The 27,687-nt window shown below is 37.4% G+C and overlaps 2 protein-coding genes across 8 annotated transcripts in view; both read right to left on the bottom strand.

Annotated features, from left to right (window-relative positions):
* cep152 (centrosomal protein 152) overlaps positions 1-13,273 on the bottom strand; it is a 34,907-nt gene extending 21,634 nt beyond the window's left edge. Inside the window, exons 1-10 of one of the 6 annotated variants that reach the window (XM_008120871.3) lie at positions 13,086-13,273; positions 11,105-11,220; positions 6,659-6,750; positions 6,471-6,540; positions 4,504-4,824; positions 3,694-3,859; positions 2,960-3,100; positions 2,296-2,435; positions 1,779-1,979; positions 153-300 (exon numbers count right to left, since the gene is read on the bottom strand). In XM_008120871.3, coding sequence (XP_008119078.2) covers positions 153-300; positions 1,779-1,979; positions 2,296-2,435; positions 2,960-3,100; positions 3,694-3,859; positions 4,504-4,824; positions 6,471-6,540; positions 6,659-6,750; positions 11,105-11,191 — 1,366 coding nt within the window. In that variant the 5' untranslated portion in view covers positions 11,192-11,220; positions 13,086-13,273. Of the gene's footprint in view, positions 1-152; positions 301-1,778; positions 1,980-2,295; positions 2,436-2,959; positions 3,101-3,693; positions 3,860-4,503; positions 4,825-6,470; positions 6,541-6,658; positions 6,751-7,857; positions 9,051-9,079; positions 9,419-11,104; positions 11,221-13,085 lie in introns of those variants that run through there. The other 5 variants (XM_062963134.1, XM_062963133.1, XM_062963136.1 and 2 more) reach the window with 5 other exon arrangements.
* Positions 13,274-14,929: 1,656 nt separating this feature from the next.
* The window catches only part of shc4 (SHC adaptor protein 4), a 49,448-nt gene continuing 36,690 nt past the window's right edge, over positions 14,930-27,687 (bottom strand). For both annotated transcript variants that reach the window (XM_062963141.1, XM_003227628.4), the window contains 5 exons: positions 26,975-27,152; positions 23,937-23,997; positions 23,609-23,788; positions 19,822-20,075; positions 14,930-17,801 (listed from right to left, as the gene is read on the bottom strand). In XM_062963141.1, coding sequence (XP_062819211.1) covers positions 17,652-17,801; positions 19,822-20,075; positions 23,609-23,788; positions 23,937-23,997; positions 26,975-27,152 — 823 coding nt within the window. In that variant the 3' untranslated portion in view covers positions 14,930-17,651. The remainder of the gene's footprint in view (positions 17,802-19,821; positions 20,076-23,608; positions 23,789-23,936; positions 23,998-26,974; positions 27,153-27,687) is intronic.

The following is a 27,687-nucleotide window of genomic DNA, read 5'->3' as shown; positions in this document are numbered from 1 at the left end:
CCAAAACTTCCTATTAAAACATCTATTTTCAAATTGACTTATTTGCCATCATGACCATTATAATACCATTAAATTTTTTCATATAATGCTTATCTAACGTTCAGGAGTTTCTCATTTTAGGTTTTTGGCAAAACAAGGCCTTGAGGAGATACCTGTCTGGAGGAGATTCGCACACTGATTCTGACTTTCTTCCAGGCTCCTCGAGAGTCGATTGATCATTTCGTTCTTTTCTAATTTGCTTTCTTCAAGAGTTCTTTCAAGTTGCTTCATACTTTCCTTTAGATGGCAGCAAAGTTCTGTCTGATAAGAGATAACTACATTATCTGTCATGTAGCATATATGACCATCCCAATAAAGTCTAATATTACAAGGAAACACAGTTCAATTTTTCTACTTTTGAAACAGTACATTTTTTAAAAAAAAATACAAAGCAAGCTTTTAAAGTAGTTCAGATGTCACACTTCCGCAATCCAATAGGGCATAATTTATTGGAACCTGATGCAAGCCATGAACCTTCAGTGTGTCTTGCTTTAACAAAATTATCCCGGCATGCTTAAATACATTTCCAAGGAAATACAAAGTAGAAAAGTATGCTATAAGGCAGGCCTGCACAACATGTGGCCCTCCAGGTGTCTTGCCCTTCAGTTCCCAGAATTCTTGACCCAGGGCTTCTGGGATATGAGGAATTCCTCCAAATAATTGAACATAATTCAAAGGGAGGAGTTGTTACAAGGAGACAACTGCACAATTCACCTTTGTTTCACAAACAATGATTTATTATCTCTTCTGGATTTATTGTATGTTTTTACTAGACACTGCAAATCAACCAATGGGACACTCGTGCAAAGGCAAACATGTTGAATTTAAAATTCTGAATCCAATAATTTGTGCTGATGAAACTCACAGCCATTTTAAACAAAGATCTACACTTGAATGTCCCAAGCTTTCCTAATGTCAGCAGTAATAATTTTAAATAAAAGGAGATAGTCTACAAAATCAAGATTGTGATATCTTTAAAAAAGTTTGTGCTAAATTTCTTAGGGTTGAACAAGTGGTAAAGAAATTCTGCGCTAACAAAATCTTGACTTTAAGTGACCTTAAAGTTTGGAAAGTGCCTCTATTAGCCAAAATAAAAATCTAGCTATAGGTTTCTCATGCAAATGGAAGCATACTAAACTATATAAGCAGTTAGGAGAGACATGAAACAAATAAAATGTACTATTATTATCATTATCGTCATCATCATCATCATATTAGTTCTATATTGGTGCCTGGCTCAGTTTAATAATAATAATAATAATAATAATAATAATAATAATAATAATAAAACTTTATTTATACCCCACCACCATCTCCCCGTGAGGACTCGGGGCGGCTCACAATGTTACAAAAGTAACAGTGCAAATACATAAACAATACACACAGTTTAAAATACAAGAAGATGATATAACAGAAGTTAAAACAAAGGTTTATACAACAGTAATAATATCAATAGTAATAATATAGTAGTAATAGTTTAAGTGGTGGGTTGCCATACTTATTATGAGAAAACCCTATTCTGTATCTGCAAATTGACATTATCTTCATAAAGGCAACCAATTAAGTTCTTACAATGGCATGAAGAGTCTGATCCGAAACCTTATAGTTTTCAACAATCTTATGCAATGTTATATTGGGATAAATTCCATTGAACACAATGGAACTTACTTCCAAGTCAATATGCAGAGTTTCACTTTTTGACAAATTTGCTTCCACAATGATTATTCAAGGAGTCTGACCTGCTCCTGAAGTGCTACATGCTTAGCTTCAAGTTTCTGCTGCAGAGATAAGACTTGTTCTTCGTTTTTCTGTTGGAGTGCTGCAACAATGGCCTCGTGCTGCTCCCTTGCACGCTGAAGGGAATCGGATCGTCTGAGTTCTAAGAGTTGCTGCTGTACGCTTTCCATGGCAACTTCTGCTACTTTGGCTTTTTTGATCAGCTGCCAAAAATACCACACACATTAATTCAAACCACATTCAAATGAGTCTGTGGCACCTCTAACATAAGCAACCATCAATGTATACCAAGATAAAATTTTACTGACAGACCCAATTGTAAACACTGAGAAGAAAAGAGAAAAAACGTCCATGCTAGAATTCAAGTTGCTGTACTAGTACCTAAACCATAAGTTGTGTTTAGGTACCATAGTGTTCCAGCTCACACATTACACCTAAGGGTTATTTTACAGCCAGATGCAAATATAATTATTGACAGAATTTTAAAACAACTATTCAGACTTAAAAGAGTTACACTACCTGCTCCTCATTGGCCTTTAGAGTTTGAATTTCGGCTTCAAGTGCTTTTATTTGGCCTTCAAACTGCAGTTCTCTTTCCTTGCCATTTTGATAGAGTTTTTGACTTTCCTGAAGACTAAGGTACATGCCATCTTTTTCATCTGCGCAACATAAATATTTATATCACTGTAGTATTACATCATTTTTCAAGAAACGCAATGCTTTCTTCAGCAAGTAAATAATAAGCACATCGGTTTCCTTGATATTTTCAAAGAACAAAAAGAAGGAAGGACAAACCCTATTCTTAATAGCATCTCTTCTAGATTTCACCTGACACTTTAATCCAATGTTTAAATATTTCCAGTCAAAGTAGATATGAGACCAACAACTACATTAACTACAGCAAACCCTCAGTCGCAAGAAATTGATTAAATGAAGAGAACAAACAGAACTCATCTCCAGAACCATGAATATAAAATTAGGCACTGATTAGATTAGCTTAATTTAATAAGCATAAAATACTGCAGAGTGTGAAATGAAAGAGCCAACAGTTTAGCTCCTCATTTAAACTACTACTGACTAAAAAAAACCTTGATGTCTTCTCCAGTTAACCCACAAAAAGACTGCATCTCCATGACGATACACCCCACCCTCTGCAGATCCTACTTTCAGAACAGAAATTTACCTTTCATGATTGCAAGCTGATGAGAGAGATACCTAATCTGCTGTGCCCTTTCTTCCAGCTGTTTGTTAAGTTCCTCCAGTTTTCGTTCTTTTGCTTTATTAAGAACTTGAAGTTGTAGAATCTGCATGTTTTCTGAAGAATCTGTCAATTCAGATAAAACGTTTAGACATCAGGTCACAAAATAAATTTCTTGAAGGAAATTTTCTCTCATCAGAAGTACTGAACCTTGTGGTAAATTCTATCAGATATATATTGAATTTCACATTTTGGTTTGTTAAACAACAGGAAAGGCAAACCATGGCCTTTCAGTTATGGGCACTTTACCTCCCAGAAGCTTCAACCACTATGGCGAATGATAACAAATTATGGGGAAAAACAGTCCAAACACAGTTCCCTACCCCATTTTACAGTTCCCTCCACGAGACCCTAAACTGTCTATTAGAACAATACTGTCATTCTATTGCTTAGTGTTGCAATTAGCTCACTATGATACTACAAAGAAACAAGTTTTAAATGAGTAAGTCTTCTTCTATCTCCATGACTTGAAATACTGAGGTTCCTGCACTACCACTCATGACAAAGAACTACAGATGGCCAAAGAAATCCATACAACTGTCTTACATGCTCCTCAGATCAAAGTCCATTTACCACTTGGCTCACAGGTACGAGACCTGTGTTCAAACAAAATTTAAAAGTTATCAAATCAGTTCTTAGAATCATGACTGAACACTTACTCTCACTAGTACCCAGAAATTCTTGCTGCATTTCTTCAAATATTTCATTTCTTCTCGCTGCATCTGGAGAAACAGGGACTGGCTGCTGAATGTTATTCTGGTATGGCTTATATATTACTTTGTAAGGTTCCACAGATTGCTTGGTAGTTGCTTCTGAAGGGCCAAACTGCAATTATAACATTTATTTTATTTATTTATTTCCAGCATTTATATCCCGCCCTTCTCACCCGGAGGGACTCAGGGCGGCTTACACAGTTGGCAACAATTCGATGCCAACAACATAGTTAAAATCATAACTATAAAATCCATTAAGAACAATTAAATACAATATAAAATATAGGACATATGGTTATATCTGTTCATCCAAGATCCTCATGCTTTATCCATAAATCAGTCCAGGTCATCTTTGTCATTTATTCATTAAAAGCCTGAGTACACAGCCATGTTTTTAGCGCGCCGCATAGGACTGAATAAAACTAGAAAGAGATGGCCAGTGCAGAAGCATCCCTCTGGGGAGTGTCAGGATGTTTTACAGGGAGTCCTCCTCACCTCATTCCCCCCCCCCCCCCAAAAAATCCAGAAAAATATTTCTGATAAGAGAGACTCAACCTGCAGTCAAATATTCAAGAAACAATACAAGGAACAGATCAAGGATTTAATCTGAAAACAATTAACTCAAAAATATTCACTAAATACTTAAAACATTTTTAATATGGAGATTGTCATTCCACTTTATTATCTGTTTGGAATACTAGTTTCAACAACATAAGCAATGGACACTGGTGGGAAAAAACACACTAATCCACCAACCTTCAAGTGCTCCTTCTTAGCATCAACCATGTTTGGAATTTTGCTGTGCTGATTACTGAATTCTTGCTGGTGTCCATTGGTATATGGTCTAAAGTTTTCTGGAAGATGATATGCATTGGTTTGTTGGTAATGGCTAGGCGTTTGAAATCCATCTCCTCCGAGATACACATCATCAGACCCATTTTCACTGACCCTGCCAGAGATCTCGTACATGCTTTTATCTTCACTTTCATTGGATTGGTCAGGCCATTCTCCGGCACGCATTTCACCTGGGATATTTCCTTGATCGTACAGAAAGTGTTCACCATATACATTCTGACCCTGTCAGGTAACAATATATATGTCACAGAAGATCCAATTTGAACTACATTGCCGTGAATAAGGATCTGAAACTATTCGAAAGATCCAAATTCTCCACATAAGCCTGTTCACATTTCAAAATATTTGCAGGAAGATTCTACTTCAGTCTCATAGCCTTTAGTGGCACATTTCTTGGAGATCGCTCTCAAGAGTGTGGCACTCCATTCCATGGGAAGATAAGATAAACTACAGTACTCTCGGCTCTCTTTTTATTTAAACAGGCTTTTGGCTTTCAATATGCTATGGAATAGTCTTTTAAGATAATGTGGGGTACTGTACATCTCTCATTTGTGATGTTTTAAGTGTTTTTAATCTGCATGAACCTCAGTGCTTTTTATATGATAATTTGCTAAATTGTATGTTATTGCCTTTAATACCTGCACCTTACTATTCCTTACATTTAAACTCTTCTTCTTACATTTCCCCTTATGATGATTAGCCTTGTTATTTGTATTATTCATGCACACCGTGTTTTTCCTTGCATAAGTAGAAAGAGTGGAATCATTATTTTAAGCTGGAAGACATTTTCTCTCTATTTGCTTTCTATTCAATCCTTAATTTGAGTGTCAGAAAATTAAGAGATATTGTTCCTATATCCAAAAAACACACTCTAGCATGACTAAGGCTGTTAAAGAGGCAAGAAACAAAATGTGTTAGAAAATGAGAAGGCAACTGAACAAAGTGTTCTATGCTCCAGTCAGCAAATGTCGCAGGAATCAGGTGGTTAGAATACAAAAGCTGTTGAGAAGTTAATTCAGTTCTTGTCAGTCAAAGAAGGGTGAAGGGAGACACAAGAGAGCAGTCATCAGATGATCCAGGAGTTGGTCAGCCACATCAGTATTCCATACATAAAGCCAGCATGAAATAAAACAGCATTGTAAATCATAGCCAGTCCACATTGAGGAATGCACAAATGCTGGGAGATGTATAGCCAGTTGTCTCCAGATACCAGGGGCCCAATTAGGTCAGTGTCTTCTACTTAATAATTACTGGAAGCATTACAAAGCCTCTTTGTTTCTTCATCACTTGATGAATAATGGCATTGGGTCTGTAGGCTCTGTAGCCTCCTGCTAAGGAGCAACCTTGCCCCTCTGCTAACCCTCAGTTCCTCAGACTCAGAGAAATCATCATTATCAGGAGCTGTAGGTTCCTGACAATCTGCCCACTCCTGTCCTTTTGAATCAACCGATTCCAGAAGGTTGAGTGATGGCAGAAAGAGCAGAAAAATGAAAACGGATAGTGTTAAACACAGAAATGGAAATAAAAGGAAATAGGAAAAAGCGAGATGAAAGAACCAGTGTACATCAAGCATACAAGAAAAATAAGAAAGGTTTACTGACCAATTAAAATATATGAACAATGGAAACAAGGAATAAGAGAGATGCACTCTCTTCCTTAAACTCAGAGAAAAGAGAAGCAGCAACTTGAAGCAATGACCTAAAGTTTCCTAGGCGTTTGTTTATGGCATTTAATATAATGCAATAGATTTTGGTAACTATGGATTATCTGATATTTTCCAAGATAGCTCACAAAAAATTTATACAGGCCTATTTTACAAACTCATAACAAAACAGATCAAAAACATTTAAAAAGTTCCATGAACTTACATTTTGTGTGTTCGTTGCAACTGGATGATCGTTCCATTGGTTGCCATTCTGTTCCCAAGGTTCATTTAAACTACAGAGAATGTAGAAGGTATAGAAGTTACTGTTTCATTGAAAATGCAGTTCATTTAGCTTTATGACAGAATTACCGTCCTAATTCATGAGGGAATAAAAAACATTAAGGTCCTTACCGTTCATGGTCCCCAGTTACACTATAGTCAGAGAGGTGATCTCCACTATCTTCGAGCATATCATGGGGAAGATCTGTCAACAGTTGTTGCAACTGAAATAAGACATAATAGCAACATGAACCTGAAATACAGATCCACTAATATGAGAGCTTGACCAAAATACTCTTGCAACAAAATTTCAATAATACATAATTATTATAAGATTGTTGAATAATTCATTTCATTATAATAGCGGTGTAATGCAAAGGTGCCGTTTTGCCCTGCTGTGTTATTAACATCGGCAAATAAAAAAGCATTTTCTCCCTCAATAACACAGGCATAAGCCACTATAAAACACATTCACTTATGGGAGCTGGTCTAATTTGATAAACCTGTTTTTATTGCTACTACTTAAGCACGGCTTGATCAGCATGAAATATGATGAAAATTGATCATGAGATACAAAGTTCCCATTAAAGTCTATAGTTTACGTACATTTGAAGAAAATCAAAAGGGCCAAACCCAACTTTTATCCACACAAATGTTCCTGTCCCATTCCACTTGCCTCTACTTCCAGAATACACTCTCCTTTACACAAACATACTCTGTGATCCTTATAAACTCCTAGAAGATTTAGAGTTGAAAAGACTCAAAGGAAGAGCTTTTATCACTGTGGCATTACTTATCCTACATGCCTGCAAGCTGCCTGTCAATGTATGGTGACCGTATGGATTTATTTGGGGTTTTATTAGAGAAGGAATACTCAAAGTTGCTTTTGCCAATCCCTTCCTCTAAAATACCAGACAGAATATTATCACCCAGTATTCATTGGCAGGCTCCCAACTAAGTACCAACCAGGTTACATGTCAGCAGGAAAACAATGACTATGGTATTACCCTGACATGAAACAGAGTTAACAATAACTTGGAATGAGAGATAAATTATTCTTCAAAGTTGAAGTAGCTGTTAATAAAATGACACTCAGTATTTCAGTTAATCTTGGTCAGTTAGCGTATTGCATTTCTTTTAATAAGTACATTTCATTTCCTACGTTTCTGCAGAACAAAGGGTTTTTTTTGTTTTGCTTTGTTTTTGTATGGTAAAATACATACAAAGTATCATTCCTACAACACCTAACCACTCAAATTCTTTACATTTGAGCTCTTCACTTTGTGGAAGTTACTTTCCAGAAGTTAAAATAAAAAACTTTCTGTACTTACTTGAAGCAAAGAATCTTGTATAGAAAGTACCTGTTCTTCTAAACCTTCAGTAAGGTTTTGGTACATAGAATGGATCTCAAGTGATACATCTGTGCAGTACATTTTCTTTTTCTCATAAGGTTACTAGAAAACTGTACACAACAGCATAAGCAAGTATTGAATCGAAACTTGGCACTTTTTCCACACTAACAAAGCTTATACATATTTTGTTAAATAGAGCAGAAGCAATCAGCTACAACAAGGATGACCAAGTAACAGAAATAAACTCTCATTTTGGATGAAGTAGTTACTATATTGCCAAAACAGAGACAATATTGCACCAAAATCATCAACAACATTATATTTGTCTTTTGGCAAGCCAGTTAATGATATTTTAGAAGGCTAGAATTATACTAGTATGAACATTATTGTCATTTTAGACTTCCTAAACTTCCTAAACTCTATCCAATCAACTTCTTTTTATACAATATGTTTATGATAAGTAGTCTCATAAAAACCAGGCCTAGAGCACACTTTAGGATCTTGCATTTTAGGAAAGACAAACACACACAATTCTTAGCTATCAAGTTCTCTATATTTTTCACCACTTATTCTTTTTAACTGGTTAAAAATAGAAAACAAAAGGAAAAAGGCAAGAATGAGACTAGTGAGTAATTTGCACCAGTGTTTCCAAGACAGATGTGCGGGATCAAAGTAAAAAAGAAAGAATGTCTGTAGCAATCATCTCAAAAGATTACTGGGGCATGGAATTGAAGGGCAAGAGAGAAAGAGGAGTTATATTTTGTAATGTGTCAAAGGAAAAGTATTGTTTCTCTTATCCAATATTTCAATAGATCAGACAAAATAAGACAAAGACTTATTTTTTGTAATCAGGTCTGAGATACACCCTTCTATGTTGCATACAATTTAAAAAACACACACATGCATATACAAGAAAAACACTCAAGGAAGAGAAATTCTAGCCTAAACCTCTTCTCAACCTGTTGATTTTAGAAGTAAGAATAAAGAACAGATGGAAAGCACTAAGGTTATGAAGAAAAGGAGAATGGGAAATATTTTTGTGCTAGATAGCAGCAGCGTGTCTACTATAAATTATGCACCAACATCAAGTTCAGAAAGAACAGAATTCTAGTCTACCCAGTCTTACCACAGCAGTATGTATCTATCTACAATAGACAAGATAATATTTGATAGTCTGTCTTCACAGAAAAAGGATACCCACGTTCCTAAATATTCCAAGCAGAAGGAAACATACTGCACAATTATGTTACAACACCTAGCCGCAGAATGTACATAAGCCTTAAATTTAACACATGACACAGGGTATTTTATTTAAGTCTTCTTTTTAAAAAATAGCCACATAGTAAGTGGCTGACTGAGTGACATCATGAGAGATTCAGGAGATTATGATGTCACTAGAAATCTCTCTTCCCAAGACAACAGCATTAGCTTTAGTAAGAAGATAGTTCCTGGAAGAAATGATGACTAACGTCTCCAAACTGGGGCAAACAGAGCATTTCCAAGTTGACAGAAATGTTAGTTTTTCTGAACACGAGACTGTAAAATTTTCTGAACACGAGACTGTAAAATGAAAGAAACAAAACTGTGGGTGAGTTGGTTGTACACCTACATTTCATGGACTGGTATCCAAAACATGCATAACCATAATATATTTGGAGCTAAAGGAACATGCTATGTTCACACAGAACAATAACCAAAGAATTGTGGTTTATTTTATCACAACAGAACAATAACCAAAGAATCATGGTTTATTATATCACAACAGAGAGTGCATCTACACTATAGAATTAACTGCTATGCTTATATGTTATGGCATCCTGGGATTTGAGGCTTGGTGAGACACCTGCACTCACTGGCAGAGGTGGTTCAAGAACAAGGATTATTGGTTTATCATTCTGAGAAATGTAGCCAGGATTACTCAATATAGTCACCTGCTTCAAACATTCATGATGAATTAGATTATTCTGTGTCATTTGTAAACAATAATGCTAGACTCATACATGTTTATTCAGATGCAATACTCATTTTTATTGAAGATTAGTCCAGTATTTGCCTATAGGGCTCCATTCTAGATATGCCATATCACAAAAATAGCAAGCTTAGATACTATTTAAAACAAGGGCTGTTCAATAAGCCTTACTGATACAAGTGTTTGAAAGTACAGTAGTTAAAATTTCAGTTAACTAAGTGCATTCCTATGGTAAGTTTTCCAATTATAATAAGCACATCTAAAGCATGTCCAGAATTTACAGAGCCATGGAACTTGTACTATGAGTCAAAGACATGTTTTTTTAAAAAAGCTATTCTCAAACAAGCAGCCAGATGACAAACCCAACAAAACGCTTCCAAAAGCAAAGGAAAAACCACTGAATAACCAAGAGAAAAGAGTCAAAGCACCTAATGAGTATACGACAAACCCAAATGTTTCAAATCCCAAGTAGAGAAGTAAAATTTCTGTAAATGTTAAAGCCATGAGGAAATGCAGCGTATTAAAATATGATCAATACTTTCCACATTGAGATTACATTTATTTTTGTGCTTTGGCACATAACTTTGACACATTTACAGTTTTAAAATACAAAGGCCAAAATCACAAAGGCATTTGATGTTTTACTTTGGGGGAGCGGAGGAACTGAAAACGTTTTACATGTAACTCCCAGAGTCCCTAGCCAGCTTGTTCAATTGTAAGGAATTCTGGGAGATGAAGTCCAAAGGACCTGGAGGGCCACAGGTAGCCCCACAAACACAGCCTTTATTGGCAGACAATAACAAAATCACAACACAGGTATATACAATAAGAGAAAGTCACAGATAAAAAGAAAACATACTTAAAAGTTACTAATCTCAAGGATAAAATTTTGCAACAGTCTTACAAAAGTATGTATCAGGGTTGTTCAGAAGATATGGAATATTATAACACCTTTGTCATTGAGAACACTATGAAAAAATTGAATTCCTGTATTTCATCGGTATATTATCATATTTGGGACAAACAAAAAAATATGTTAGTGCAGGTTTCCTGTATATGATGTTGTGGTATTATCTATTATAAATATTATACATAATATATTATTATAATTAGACATTAAATTAAAAATTATTTTAATTAAAAATAAAAATAAAATGGAGGAGTTATTAAAAGTTGAAACCTCTTTGTGACTCTTAGCCCGCCCTGTACAAAGGAATTGCAGCAATCATGAAACAAACCCCAAGTCTTAATGCTTACCTCCTGCTCCCTAACATAATCCTCCTGGTCATACTCTTCATCTTCATGCTGCATTTGTAGAGCTGCGCTGTCAAAGTCAAGCGACATTTTTGCAACCAGTCCTTTGTGTTCTTCTACTGGGGGGAAAATAAGAATTGTACCACTTTATTTGCAACTCATACCATAATTTTTAAAAAAAAAAATTGTTGAAAGCGGTAATTAGTGGCTTTCAACCTGGGGTCCCCAAATGTTTTTGGCCTTCAACTCCCAAAAATCCTAACAGCTGGTAAACTGGCAGGGATTTCTGGGAGTTGTAGGCCAAAAACCACTGTGTTAGACCTAAAGAAACTGCAAGCTGTGCTCTATCGTTTGGCACCTTTTACATCTATTGTCTTTAATATCAAGCACTTGGTTTGGGTTAACTTTCAAAATGCATATACGATGGCAATAATAATACGCTCTCTTGGATTCCTGTCCACCAAAAGCATTCAGGCCCACAGTAAGGCCTTCTGCATACATTCTTATTATTCTAGTGATAGAATCATAGTTGGAAGAGAGCACATGGGCCATCTAGTCCAACCCCTTGCCATGCAAGAAATGCACAATCTAAGTATCCCTGATAGATGGTCACCCAGCCTCTGTTTAAGTTTCCACTGAAGGAGCTTCCACCACACTCCAAGGCAGAGAGTTCCACTGTTGAACAGCTCCTATGTTCAGGAAGTTTTTCCTTGTGTTCAGGTGGAATCTCCTTTCCTGTAATTTGAACCCATTGCTCCAAGTCCTAGTTTCAAAGGGCAGCAGAAAACAAGCTTGCTCCCTTTTTTTTAACCCTTTCACATGGCTGTTGTGTCTCCTCTCAACGTTCTCATTTGCAGGCTAAATAGAATCTGCCTTTTAAGACGCTCCTTGTATGGATTCATAGTCTCCAGACCTTTGATAATTTTAGTTGCCCTCCTCTGGAAACCTTCCAGCTTGGAATCAATATCCCTCTTGAATTGTGGTGCCCAAAATTGGACACAGTATTCCAGATGAGGGCTATCCCTCCTACTTTGGTGTCACCTGCAAACTTGATAATAATAATAAGAAAAAAACTTTATTTATACTCCACCACCATCTCCCCGCGGGGACTCGAGGCGGCTTACATGGGGCAGAGGCCCAAACAACATAGGACAAAATACAGGCAACATAATACAAATCACACTATAAAAAGATAAAACAGTAATACAATATATCAATTAAAACAAAAATACAGGATAAAAAATGCATTTAAAACACATAAATGGTAAAATCGTAATAAATACAGGGCTCGGGCTGTGGCGCAGGCTGGAGAACAGCTGCAAAGAATCACTGCAATGAATCACTTTGACCAGGAGGTCATGAGTTCGAGGCCCGCTCGGAGCCTATGTTTGTCTGTCTTCTGTGTTAAAAAGGCATTGAATGTTTGCCTATATGTGTAATGTGATCCGCCCTGAGTCCCCTTCGGGGTGAGAAGGGCAGAATATAAATGCTGTAAATAAATAAATAATTAAATAATTAAAAACCCTCTGGGGCTGATTAATTAATGACTGTCTTCTTATGTTTATGGACAAAGTACCACAGCCTTTAGTTATCTTGGGCCCCTTCCACAAAGTTGTACAAAATCCACATTGAACTAGATTATATGACAGTGTGGACTCAAGATAACCCACTTCAAAGCAGATATTGTGGATTATCTGCCTGGATATTATGCCTAATATGGCTGTGTGGAAGGGCCCTTGATTTCTAGGCTTGGTTTATTCTGGGACCCATTTATTTGTCCATATTAGCAGGCCACAGTATCCACAACACTCTCCTCCTTCGAATGAGCTGGGTTTTTTTTTTCTTGTCAGGTTTCTTCACAGACGAACTAGGCCCGAACCCAAGCCTCCCGTTCCCATGGCAACGCCCAGCACCCGCATCCCTTCCAAAAGGGCCTTCCACAGAAATAACCACCTCACGACCCCGACTCAAAGGCCTGCCTTACCTTTTTCCCCTCAACGAGTCACATCGCCCACCGAAAGCCACTGTCTTTTCCGTGTGGGGCACACACACTAACCCAACTTTCTTACAGAGGCCGGTCTGCGGAGGACGGAGAAGGCATGCAACCAATCAGGGAGGCGAATTGCTTTACTGACAAGGAAAAGGGGCGGGCCTCAAGGGGGACGTCCTGCTTCCTCGCGTGTGTTTTGTTGTTCAAGTTAGGTCGCGCCGCGCCGCCTTCTCTGTTTGAAACCTGGCGCGGATGGCGGCGGGAAGGGAAGCCTGCGTCGCGATTGGCTGGGAGACGCAGCCAATCGCGTGAGCTGTGGGCGGGCGAACCAACTGTCCCGCCCCATGTCCTGACGTCATAGTTTACAGTGAAATTGAATTTTAATACAGTATATACTATATATATATATATATATATATATATATATATGTATATGTATATATATACCTTTACTATATATTATATTGTAGTATATTATACCACAATATATATAATACAGTACCAGTATATCATACGATTAGATTTTTAAAATATATTGTACCATATTATTATACTACACTGTACTAAATTATATTGTATTATATTATACTATATTATTTTATACTATATTATTATTATTCTGTATTGTATTATATTATTATATTATATATACTATATTATTTTATATTATATTATACTGAACTATATTACACTGTATTATAATATATTCTAAGTTATCTTTTTATTTATTATATTTTTATTTTCTTGTATCATTTTTAGTTATTTTCTGTTATTATAGTATTTTATTGTATTAATTTTTTAGTGTTTTTAATTATTTTTTAGTGTTTTTTTTATTGGGTTGCTAGGAGACCAAGTTGGCGGAGCTTAGCCTTCTAACTGGCAGCAATTGGATAAAACCAATTATTCCTCTCCCTCTAATTATGACTTTATTTTTCTTTTCTTTTTGTTGTATCAACCTTGAGGCGTGGATGAGGAGTTGTGCTGTCAATTTTCGAGGTTGTGGGATATTTAGTTTCGTTGTTTTGTCTGGTGCCGTGATTCCATCACTCTTTTATATATATAGATTGTAGTATATTATATTGTACTATATTATATTACACTATATATTATTATACTATATTGTATTGTAGTATATTGCACTAGATTATATTGTATTGTATTGTAGTATATTATAGTGTACTATAGTATAGTATACTATACTATACTATATTATATTATACTATATTATATTACATTATATTACCTTTACCTAGCACACTATATTATTGTTAACTATATCATAAGTTGTAGTACTGTATATATCATGTATATTATATACAACATTCTAATATTAATATACGAGTCCGCACTTCCAGAAAACCTGGAAAGCTGCACCGAGTCCCCTTCGGGGGAGATGGAGGCAGAATATAAATAAACTTCTTCTTCTTCTTCTTCTTCTTCTTCTTCTTCTTCTTCTTCTTCTTCTTCTTCTTCTTATTATTATTATTATTATTATTATTATTATTATTATTATTATTAATAATAATAATAACAATAATAAACAAATATTCTGGAACCAGATCCTGAGATAAAGGAACTGTGTGGAAGGACGCCCCTAGTGGACACATCGAGAATTGCACCTCCTTGATGTTCTGCTTCTCTTTTAAAGCTGCAGAGGCGCTTTTTGCTTACGATTCCGCGGCTCCAATGCACAGTCCTTTGCCGCCCCCAGCGGCCATATCAGAAATTGCACCCTTTTTAAACAGCCGAGCAAGCTAAGCTCCTATGCCAGTGAAACCACTCCAGGGCAAGTTAATGTACATAATTATTTTAGACTGACAAATAGTACAGAGACAACGTTGCATGAATATTTATTTATTATATAAAAAAACCTTTTCCTGGGAAAAAGAATTACTGGAGCTGAAAAGGGCACAAGAAATTAGTGAAGCAGCATAAGGAAAATGTACAGCCAGAATAGTAGAAAACAAAGTAAGAAAGAAAACAAAAGGAAAAAAATGCTATTTTATTTAAAAGCCACTTACTCTGCAAAATAGCACAGAATTGGTTTCCTTTTTAGAAACATGTAGTGGGAAGCAAGATAAGAACTGACATTAGGTCCAATGTGTTGCTGTGAGTTTTCCGGGCTGTATGGCCATGTTCCAGAAGCATTCTCTCCTGACATTTCACCCACATCTATGGCAGGCATCCTCAGAGGTTGTGAGGTCTGTTGGAAACTAGGCAAGTGGGGTTTATATATCTGTGGATTAATGTCCAGGTTAGGAAAAAGAACTCTTGTCTTTTTGAGGTAAGTGTGAATGTTGCAACTGGCCAGCTTGATTAGCACTGAACGGCCTTGCAGCTTCAAAGCCTGGCTGCTTCCTGCCTGGGGGAATCGTTTGTTGAAATCCACAAGCACGTAGACAATTTCAACAGAAAGGAGGAAACCATGAAAATGAACAAAATTTGGCTACCAGTATTTAAAGAACTCTAAAATCGGGACAGTAAATAAAGAACAACATTCAGGAAACAAAAGAATTCCAGACATGCAACAATCAGGGCCAGCTAACACCTCCCAACAATGAATCCCTAAATCAGTTTTGATTATTGCCCAGATGTTATCCTATATTGGACCTTTAATGCCTGGATGACTGTTTAACATTTTAACTATGCCGATTTTAACTATGACTTGTTTAAATTGTTTTTAAGTTGTGTTGTCCAATGTCTAAATTGTTATTTTATGATTTTTATGTGATTATATTGGGCTTGTTCCCCATGTGAGCCGCCCCGAGTCCCCAGCTGGGGAGATGGAGGTGGCATACAAAAATAAATTTATTATTATTATTATTATTATTATTATTATTATTATTATTATTATTATTATTATTATGACACAGCAAACAAGATAGATATGCTGGATTTCATATCACAAAATCACAAGTCGAACACTTCCCAAGTGTCTAGGACTGTGTGATGTATTTTCGGATGATGCACGCAGATCCCAGTAGGGTGGCCTTTTGCAGTTGGCAGATCGTGATTTTGTCAATGTCTATTGTTTCCAAATGCTGGCTGAGATCTTTTGGCACGGCACCCAGTGTGCCCATCACCACCGGGACCACCTGCACTGGTTTCTGCCAGAGTCTTTGAAGTTATTATTATTATTATCCCCCAGGCAGGAAGCAGCCAGGCTTTGAAGCTGCAAGGCTTTACAATTCTAATCAAGGTGATTAATTTAAACATTCACTCTTTCCTCCAGCAGACTAGAGTTTGTTTCTCCCACCTTGGACATTATTCCACAGATAAATAAAAACTCACTTGCCTAGTTTCCAACAAACCTCACGACCTCTGACGAGGCCTGTCATAGATGTGGGAGAAATGTCAGGAGAAAATGCTGCCGTAGCATGGCCATATAGCCCAAAAAAAAAACTCACAGCAACCCAGCGATTCCGGTCATGAAAGCCTTCGACAACACAACGTAGTGCTTTTTTTGGATTTCTTTTTTCCAAATATTTCCAAGCCATGATTGGTATAATCCATGGGTGCAGAATTGTAATAATGAATACTAAACAACCCTTATTCTGATCAACTTTCCTTGCCTTTGATAGAAGTTTGATCTGCAAAAATCACCATATTAGCAAAAGATAAAGGCATGGGATAAAGGCATGGTATGGACCAGGCATGGGCAAACTTGGGCCCTCCAGGTGTTTTGGACTACAACTCCCACAATTCCTAACAGCCTACCGGCTGTTAGGAATTGTGGGAGTTGTAGTCCAAAACACCTGGAGGGCCCAAGTTTGCCCATGCCTGGGATAGACTTTTTCAAACCTAAAGCTAACTTTGTGTTAACTTCTGTTTCTAAATTATACTTCATTCACATATATAAACATAGCAGACACTGTGCCGTCATTTAGAAAAGAGCAATAAGGCCAATGAAAAATAGGAATAGAGACATTGGTGGTGCTCACAAATGAATCTGTTAGCTTTAGTAACCTGTATGTGAAATTATCTTCGAACTAGGACTTTCTCCTAAGCATATTTACATTTTGAGGAAACCGACAAGAAACATTAGTGAGTGTATCCATCAAAGAGAACAATACAATCACAATGAAAATATATATATATATATAGTTTTCCTATTCAAATTGACCTGGGAATTCTTTTCAGCAAACATGTCTTAAATATACATTATTTATTATTATTATTATTATTTAAAAAAGATCTGGTAGAAACACTTTATTTCACCATGATTCCTAGATGAAAAGGCACATACTAACATCCAGAAGTCTCTTCAAGTCAGTTTTGTTCATGGTTCTGAAGGTTCGGTTGTGCTTTTTTTTACAGATCTTACTGATTCTACAAATCTTTTGTTGCACGATTTCTCATTCTCTGGGGCTTCGTTTTGCTAAAGTAAAGACACTTCCAGCTGATCAGGTAGAACTGTCATACATGTAAGCGGATGAAAACATTTGGATATGTACACACGTGCCAAAAGAAATCTTCAGTCACAAGTTTCGGAATAATCGCTGGAGTTTTTGATGAAGGAGGAGGAATTGTCTTTGGAGATGTTGCTGTGAGCCAAGAGAATCATTTCTTGTATTGTGGGTGCCCAGTTGCTTTTTTCACTGGTTGACTCAGATTCAATTCACTTCCCGAGGAGATGATGGGCAATTTATTTTCCATATGGTAGCGAATGAGATGACTCACGCTGTCAAATACATGGTCTTTGGTTCTGACCTGGCAAAAGCAAAGAAAGGGACAGGTCATTGCCAGCTGAAAACAGAAAATTGTCTTCTCTGCTTTTGAGAGAGTCGCATAGAAATCCATTCTACGAAGCAATGGTTCAGATAAATACAAGGGACCAGGGGTCCCCAAACTAAGGCCCAGGGGCCGGATACGGCCCATCGAAGCTATTTATCCGGTCCCCATGGCACAAGGACAGAAGGGGGTTGGACTAAATGACCCAAGGGGTCTCTTCTTCTCTTACAACCCTTATTATTATTATTATTATTATTATTATTATTATTATTATTATTATTATTATTAATTTCGTGTCAAAAGCATTGCATAACAGATACATTTTTAAAATGATGAAAAAAATAGAGGAAATCACAAAACAACTAAATAGTTTTAGACCAAAAGCGGGCAACAGCAACTGCATTGTCCGTAGCTTTAAGCAACTCCTCCTCTGTACATTATTATTAATAATAATAATAATAATAATAATAATAATAATAACAACAACAACAACAACATTGAGGCTGGATTGCCATCTGTCAGGGATGCTTTGGTTGTGCTTTGGTGCACAGAGGCAGAAGGGGGTTGGGCTAAATGGCCCAAGGGGTCTCTTCCAACCCTCTATTATTATTATTATTATTATTATTATTATTATTATTATTATTATTAGCATTGAGGCTGGATGGCCATCTGTCAGGGATGCTTTGGTTGTGGTTTTGGTGCACAGAGGCAGAAGGGGGTTGGGCTAAATGGCCCAAGGGGTCTCTTCCAACCCTCTTATTATTATTATTATTATTATTATTATTATTATTATTATTATTATTATTACTAGCATTGAGGCTGGATGGCCATCTGTCAGGGATGCTTTGGTTGTGCTTTTGGTGCACAGAGGCAGAAGGGGGTTGGGCTAAATGGCCCAAGGGGTCTCTTCCAACCCTCTTTATTATTATTATTATTATTATTATTATTATTATTATTATTATTATTATTAACATTGAGGCTGGATGGCCATCTGTCAGGGATGCTTTGGTTGTGCTTTTGGTGCACAGAGGCAGAAGGGAGTTGGACTGAATGGCCCAAGGGGTCATTGTTAGTATTATTATTACAGTAGAATCTCACCTATCCAAGCTAAATGGGCCAGCAGAAGCTTGGATAAGCGAATATCTTGGATAATAAGGAGGGATTAAGGAAAAGCCTATTAAACATCAAATTAGGTTATGATTTTACAAATTAAGCACCAAAACATCATGTTTTACAACAAATTTGACAGAAAAAGTAGTTCAATATGCAGTAATGTTGTGTTGTAATTACTGTATTTACGAATTTAGCTCCAAAATATCACAATATATTGAAAACATTGACTACAAAAATGGCTTGGATAATCCAGACACTTGGATAAACGAGGCTTGGATAAGTGAGACTCTACTGTAGTTTAATATTGATACTGAAGCCGTTAATGCGGGGGTTCTCGTGAATGAAAACATGTGATCCAATAACAGTAGTAATGCAGTGCAACAATGGAAGAGACAAGGGACTTTATCACATTAGGAAATTCTCAATTTCTGAGATTGTATGAGAATAATTTTGAATGGGTTCCATCCCATTTGCCCCATCCTGTCCGTATTGTGTCAGAATTACGGGCATGCAGTGGTTCCGATCAGGCATGGACACAAGATCTTTTTCAAATCTCACGAGAGCAGTAGTTTGAGGATACATCACTGGGCAATCTTAGTAAAAAAATGTTTTTTAAAGATCATGGCGTGACAAAGGGAGTCTTTCAAATGGATTGGGAGAAACCAGCCTTCCGTGTTGCGATGTGTCAAAGCACAATATTTTCTAAATATAAGAACTGTAACAATCGGGTGTGATGGCGTCAGTATGCATCCCATCTGACTACAGTACGCAATCAGTGATTTCAAAGTATGGAATACATACTGATTGAAACAGAGTATTTCCAAATGTGATAAGGTCCAAGGTGTTGTGTCGTAGGTCCCAACTTCACACTCTTTGTCGTCCCTACCTTGCCTTCTGGATCCACCAGCAACAGATGCTTTGCTTGCCCTCCTTGCAGCCCACTCAGAACATACTGGCCCGGTGAGCTTGTACTTTCCCGTATCAAGAAATCTCCGTCGCTGACTAAGAGGCTCTCTGCCGTTTTTCTGGTTAACTTTCCGTGGTAGCATTCTTCATCCTGTAGCTGTTGTTTCACAGATGTCACACCTCCAGGACCTGCTGCGTTGCTGGAAGGGATCTGCTCAACAGCTTCTGTTGACTCTGGAAAACATAATATCGAGAGGGTTGCACTACATCGGCTTCCAAAACACTGCTGCTGATATATACTAAATAAAGTCATATTCCAAACCAGGGTTTTTTATTCCAGCTGATAGCAATGATTCAATAGAGCCCCTGATGGTGCAGTGGGTTAAACTGCTGAGCTGCTGAATTTGCTGACTGAAAGTTCAGCAGTTCGAATCCAGGGAGCAGAGTGAGCTCTCACTGTCAGCTCCAGCTTCTGCCAAACGAGCAGTTTGAAAACATGCAAATGTGAGTATTTATTTTATTTATTTACAGTATTTATATTCCGCCCTTCTCACCCCAAAGGGGACTCAGGGCGGATTACAATGAACACATATATGGTAAACATTCAATGCCAACAGACAAACAACATACAGTATAGAGTGACACAGAGGCATTTAACATTTTTCCAGCTTCACGATTACGGCCACAGGGGGAGCTGTTGCTTCACCGTCCACTAGTGGCTATACTTCCTCATTCCTTTCCTCGTGTTTTACTGGCAGTTTTATGGTGTTGTAAATTAGTTAAATTAGTTAAATTAGCATAAAACATACCTAAATTTCCCTACTTGACAGATGCAACTGTCTTTCGGGGCTGCATAGGTCAACAGCAAGCTGGGCTATTTAATGGTCGGGGGCTTAACCCGACCCGGGCTTTGAACTCATGACCTCTCGGTCAGTAGTGATTTATTGCAGCTGGTTACTAGCCAGCTGCACCACAGCCCAATCAATAGGTATCGCTCCAGCGGAAAGGTAACGGCATTCCATGCAGTCATGCCGGCCACATGACCTTGGAGGTGCCTACGGACAACGCCGGCTCTTCGGCTTAGAAATGGAGATGAGCACCAACCCCCAGAGTCAGACACAACTGGACTTAATGTCAAGGAAAATCTTTACCTTTACCTACCATGTTTGCCAGTGGTCTTTGGGGCCCTTCCTTTTATAAACCTTTGCCTACTTTGCTCTCACAAAGCAGGTAAATCACAATAGTAGAACTTATCACACGCAATAATTCCTCTTTTGTTGCTCTCCTAGTGGGAAGATGGTTGGAAAGGAGTTCTTTTACTAAAGGATGTTATTAATGGATTATTTGTGTTAATAAAAGAAACACTTTCCAAACAGTCTCCCACTGGGAGAACAACAGAAGAGGAACAACATCATTTAATAATTCTCAGCCGGAGACACTACTATCCTGCTGTAATTGTGATTTACCTGCCTTGTGTGATACGCTCCTAAGTAGTGAATACAGAAGAGTTACAAATGAGTAAATGTAGGTAGCTGCTCCATAAAAAAGATTGCTATTTAAGTCATGATTGTGACTACTGCCACAATATTCACTTTTGCAACTGCGTGAGGGAACGGAGATCCATTCTGCCAGTGATGGGAGCATGAGCAAACTATGTTTTGGATCAGGTTTGGAAGGGATCAGAAAATATCACTTAAATACCAGATATAAATTAGTTAAGTATATTAAGTGTACTAAGAGTAGTTATGCAGTTAAGTTGGAGTGTGCTTGATCCATCAATGTTTAACATTTACACATATGACCAGCCACTGTCAGAAGGGACAGAGAGTTTAATCTATGCTGACGATGGTGCCATCACCGCTCAAGCAGGGAGCTTTGAAATGGTGCTCTAGGTTAAGTTAACTAAGTAACATGACTAGAGATTTCATCACACGCAATTAAAATCAGTGTTTCTACACATTTAAGAAATGGCTAGCAACAGTGCCCATCACATGACGCAAGTTCGTACCGTGGGTTCTAGGTATTTCACCATTTCTAAAATGTGGTTTTTCCTATGCTTCCAAAATCAATTGGCAATTGACCTCTTTTTTTAATTCCCCACATAGAGATGTGTAAAAACATGAAATTTATTGTGTGATGGGAATTCCCCATTGACCACTTGTAAAGATAACGATAACATTGTTCTGGAGGGAGGAGCCAAGATGGACAATATAGAATCCTTTATTCTGCCATAATTTTTAGAACCAAAGAGGAAGGAACGGTAATTTATATGTTTTGTAACAATGTAAATTCAATAGAATTGCCTTTTGAATTGAGAGGTATCTGTCCTTATAAATTGTAATGTAAAATAATACAGAATAGAAATAATAATAATAATAATAATAATAATAATAATAATAATAATAATAATAATAATAATAATATCTCAGCCGGCATTTGGAAACAATAGACATTGACAAAATCATGATCTGCCAACTGCAAAAGGCAACCCTACTGGGATCTGCGCGCATCATTCAAAAATATATCACACTGTCCTAGACACTTGGGAAGTGTTCGACTTGTGATTTTGTGATACGAAATCCAGCATATCTATCTTGTTTGCTGTGTCATACAATAATAATAATAATAATAATAATAATAATAATAATAATAATAATAATAATAATAATTTACATCACACAGTCCTAGACACTTGGGAAGTGTTCGACTTGTGATTTTGTGATACGAAATCCAGCATGTCTATCTTATTTGCTGTGTCATACAATAAATTAATAATAATAATAAATCTCACAAAATTTCACATCTGATGTACATGGATGACCTGAAGCTGTATGGGAAGACGGAAACTGAAATCCAGTCTCTGACTAACACTGTCCGAATTTTTAACACTGATATCAGCATGGAGTTTGGACTGGATAAATGTTCAACAGTGGCATTGAAGAAGGGGAAAATCATTAAAAGTGAGGGCATAAATATGCCTAATGGCCAAACGTTAAAGGGTCACCAGCCAGAGGCCTATAGATATCTGGGCATATTACAGCTGGACAACATCAAGCATGAACATGTGAAAACTGTGGTCAGCAAAGAATACATACAAAGGGTCAGAAAAATTCTCAAAAGCAAGCTCAATGGAGGCAACACAATCAGGGCCATAAACACCTGGGCCATACCTGTTATAAGATATACTGCTGGCATTATAAACTGGACACAGGTGGAACTGGACAATTTGGACAGAAAAACAAGAAAACTCATGACCATTCATCATTCACTGCACCCTCGCAGTGATGTTGACCGGCTCTATCTGCCTAGAAGATCTAGTGGCAGAGGACTCTTGCAAGTAAAAAAAGCAGTCAAAGAAGAAGGACATGCCCTGGCAGAATATGTAAAGGAAAGTGAAGAACCTGCTTTGATTGAAGCAAAAAAATCAGAAACTCATCAAAGCAGAGCAGACAAAAAATCAGTCCAAGAAAACCGCACTACAAACTAGAGCTGACAGCTGGCACAACAAAACATTGCATGGAAAGTTCCTTGATAAAATTGAAGGAAAAGCTGACAAGGAGAAGACCTGGCTCTGGCTCACGAATGGGACCCTGAAGAAGGAGACAGAAGGCCTGATCCTTGCAGCCCAGGAGCAAGCCATCAGGACAAAGGCAATTCAGGCCAAGATGGAAGACCTTGGAAGACCTTCAACTCCCCTCCTATTACTTTGCAAACCTTCCCATTTCTTCCGAATCCCATGGAGTATATTTTAAGGGACTGAAACGTACCTGAGCGATGAACAGGACTTCTGCAGACGGGTAACGGTGGGGGGCTTCTGGCAGAACAAGGGGTAGTTTGTACATTCTGAGTATTGATATACTGGGGATCATCAAAAAGATCTAGTTTGCTTGTGTTGGTCAGCGACGGAGCATCTTTTTTCCCTGCCTGTGCTTTTTCTCTGCAACGATCTGCAACAGAAAGTTAATTTCTTTCAATTTGGAAGGGAAAAGAATTACATGGAAAGGTAGAACACTGTGCTTAACTAACGTGGTTTCATTGTAAACAAAACCAGAGAATAAAATGTAAAGAAATTTGTAAGGACAATAAGTTACTTACCTGCTGACTTGCAATCCTCTGGACAGTTTTCATAAATATTCATGGATTTGGGGCTCTCCGTCTGAAAGGAGGAGAAAATAATCCCACAGGCCATTGCTTACAACCTCCAGCAGACCAAATCTATGCTCTTAACTTGTCTTTGAAGCTCATTTGGCTCAAAAGTTCTGGGCTATCAAAAAAGATGCAAAGTGAATACAGGTATTTAATAAACTACCAATCACCTAAGCTCTCCATCCTTGACTTAGCTTGACATCCAAATTCAGTTTCAGGTATGTGTTCAAGAGCCACATCCTGGTGATGAACTGAGTGGTATGAAAAGGCTCAAGGAAAGGACCCAAAATCCTGGTATATTTTAACTTAAAATCCAGTTCTTACTGATCATAAACTAGGAGCGGCGTTTTGACCCTTTGAGCTGGTGGCAAACCCACTCAAAATGAGAGATATATGAGCTTGATATTTCTTACCATTGCTATACGTGTATAAGACAAGAGACATTCATACAGGACTTGAGTAATTTTTTAGATCTGATATAACAAGGTTTTAATTAATAATCGATCCCTTATTAGGTTCCTATCTTTTATGCACTTTAACCATCATCCTAATTTGTATTGCTGTCTTAGTCTCCCCTCCAATGAAGACGATAGAAATTGTGCCTGGTGGTTGGTTGATATTATAAACTATTGTTATAATATTCCGTTTTATATTACCTATGTTATACTGTGAATTGTGCATTATGTTTTTGTCTACTCTATTTTAATTGTGTTGTCGGGCTTGGCCCCATGTAAGTGCCCTGAGTCCCCGCGGGATACAAAAATAAAGTTGTTGTTGTTATTATTTTATTATGACACAGCAAACAAGATAGATATGCTGGATTTCATATCACAAAATCACAAGTCGAACATTTCCCAAGTGTCTAGGACTGTGTGACCTCTCGGCCTTTTGGCTAAGATCAAGTGTGTTGTTGTTGTTGTTGTTGTTGTTGTTGTTGTTGTTGTTGTTGTTGTTGTTATTATTACTATTATTATGTCAGAAGCGACTTGAGAAACTGCAAGTTGCTTCTGGTGTGAGAGAATTGGCCATCTGCAGAGACGTTGCCCAGGGGATGCCTATGGGAGGTTTCTCTCATGTCCCTGCATGGGAATCTGGAGCTGACAGACGGGAGCTCACCCTGCCTCACAAATTCGAACCACCGACCTTCAGGTCAGCAGTTCAGCCGGCAAAAGGGTTTAACCTTTATGTGACAAGGTGAGGAACCAATATACGCAGCACGGAGCTAAAGGTACCAGATTCCTTTTGATCTTGGAAGCTAAGCAGGGTCAGTTATGGTTAGTACTTTGATGGGAGACAACCAACAAATACCAGATGCTTTAGGCCAGGGGTCCCCAAACTAAGGCCCGGGGGCCAGATGCGGCCCTCTAAGGTCATTTACCTGGCCCCTACCCTCAGTTTTAGACTTAGGCTCGCCCAAAGTCTGAAATGACTTGAATGTAACACAACAACATAAATCCTACTTAAGTTGACTATCTCATTGGGCAGAAGCAGGCCCACACTTCCCACTGAAATCCTGATAGGTTTATGTTGGTTAAAATTGTTTTTATTTTTTAAATATTGTATTGTTCATTCATTTACTAATATTGCGTTATGGTAATAATATAATATATTGTGTATACATATAATATTGATAATAATATTATAATGTAATACAATATAATAAATATTTATTTATTTATTACAGTATTTCTACCCCACCCTTCTCACCCAATATGGGACTCAGGGCGGCTAATAATAATAATAATACAATGTAATAATATTGTATAATATAATAATATTAATTATATATTATATATTACATGTAATATTATTAATAATAATATGGTATAGTGGTATAGTACAATATAGTAATATATAATGCTAGTAATAATGTGCTATTGTAATAATATAATATATTTTATGTACATACAACTTGTAAACTGCTGAGTCCTCTTCGGGGTGAGAGAGGGTGTATAAATGTAGCAAATAAATAAATAAATTGTTGTTGTTGGGTTTTTTTTTTTTTGCACTACAAATAAGACATGTGCAGTTTGTATAGGAATTTGTTCATTTTTTTTAATGATAATTCGGCCCCTCAACAGTCTGAAGGATTGTTGACCGGCCCTCTGCTTCAAAAGTTTGAGGAACCCTGCTTTAGGCTATATTTCCAAGGAGAAAACTGGCAAAACTATCTCTGTGTGTCGCTTGTCTAAGAAAACCTAATTAAATTCATGGGGTCACCATATAGCACACACAACGAATCATCACACACACATACTAGTGCAGCATGACACTCGTTTTCAGGCTGAAACAGCTCTTATGAATCATAAAAGATGGTCTGGATGTGAGAAGTCAGACTCCTCCGATACTTTTTGCTTGTTTGGTGCAACTATTCCATTCAGCAATGCATTGCAGGCAGTCCCCACATTACAAACCAGAGAGGTTCTGTAGGTTTCTTAGGTAAAGGTAAAGGTTTTCCCCTGACGTTAAGTAAAGTTGTGACCGACTCTGGGGGTTGGTGCTCATCTCCATTTCTAAGCCAAAGAGCCGGCGTTGTCCGTAGACACCTCCAAGGTCATGTGGCCGGCATGACTGCATGGAGCGCCGTTTCTTATTAAGTTAAATTTGTGTATAAGTCAGAACAGGTACATTTTTAAGTGCAACTCCAGCCAAATATATAAATATACTCCTCACTTTCTGTCCCTTTGAGAATTAGATTTTGGAAAAAATGGCTAGTTATGGAAACAAAGATTGGTGAGAAAGCTTCAACGGAGACAACCTTTTCCTCCTGATAACAACTCTTCCAGGAATGAATTTAACTATGCATAATTTGTCAGTTGGGTTTATAACTTGGAGACTGCCTTTATAGGATATTGCTCTTAAAGCTCCATCCTTCCCCGCTGGAGCAGTCTGTTCCCTTCATCAGCCAGGCTGATGACTTTTGCTAATATAAGCCAGATTCCGTGCAAGTCACACTGCTAAGTCATGCAAATAATAAAGATACTTACTGGAGAGTATTGCTTTTCATAGTGCAAGGGACAGTGAATCCTTTCTTCTGAGGGGATCTTCACTCTGGCATCTAACAATCCGCCTGCGAGAGGCTCTTTCCCGGGGATTTCGTTATAGTATTCGTGACCCTCTTTCTCCTGAATATTCCATGTGGATCCACCAAGGTTCACTACTTCTCTGCAATGTTAACCAAAACAAAGGCATGAATCCCTTTCATGTTTACGACGTGTTTTCAAAAACGACATAATAATAATAATAATAATAATAATAATAATAATAATAATAATAACAACAACTTTATTTTTATACCCCGCCCCATCTCCCCGAAGGGACTCGGGGCGGCTTACATGGGGCCTAGCCCGATAAAATAATCAATATCAGTAACACGACTATAAAACAATTATACCAGTAAAACATCAATAGCAATAAAACAATCGTTAAAATCGGCAAGAAGCATACAAAAAACATACAATATTAAAACAGGAGACTAATTCATAAAATCCAGAACAGAATGTGCCGGTAGAAATGGACAATAAAGTGCAAAATAGCATTGGCAACATCTCAGAAATGGGGGCTATTATAAAATGGACATTAAATAAAACCATTTGTGATATATGTTTTTCAAATGTTATGGGCTTTAGAAGTGCTCCTAATGGACTCAGGATGGTTTCCCAGCATTGCTGGAAACGCTTCTTTCAAAACACATATAAAA

This window comes from Anolis carolinensis, unplaced genomic scaffold (assembly GCF_035594765.1).
Source record: "Anolis carolinensis isolate JA03-04 unplaced genomic scaffold, rAnoCar3.1.pri scaffold_11, whole genome shotgun sequence".
Classification (NCBI taxonomy): Eukaryota; Metazoa; Chordata; class Lepidosauria; order Squamata; family Dactyloidae; genus Anolis; species Anolis carolinensis.
This window is presented reverse-complemented; position numbering and strand designations above follow the sequence as displayed.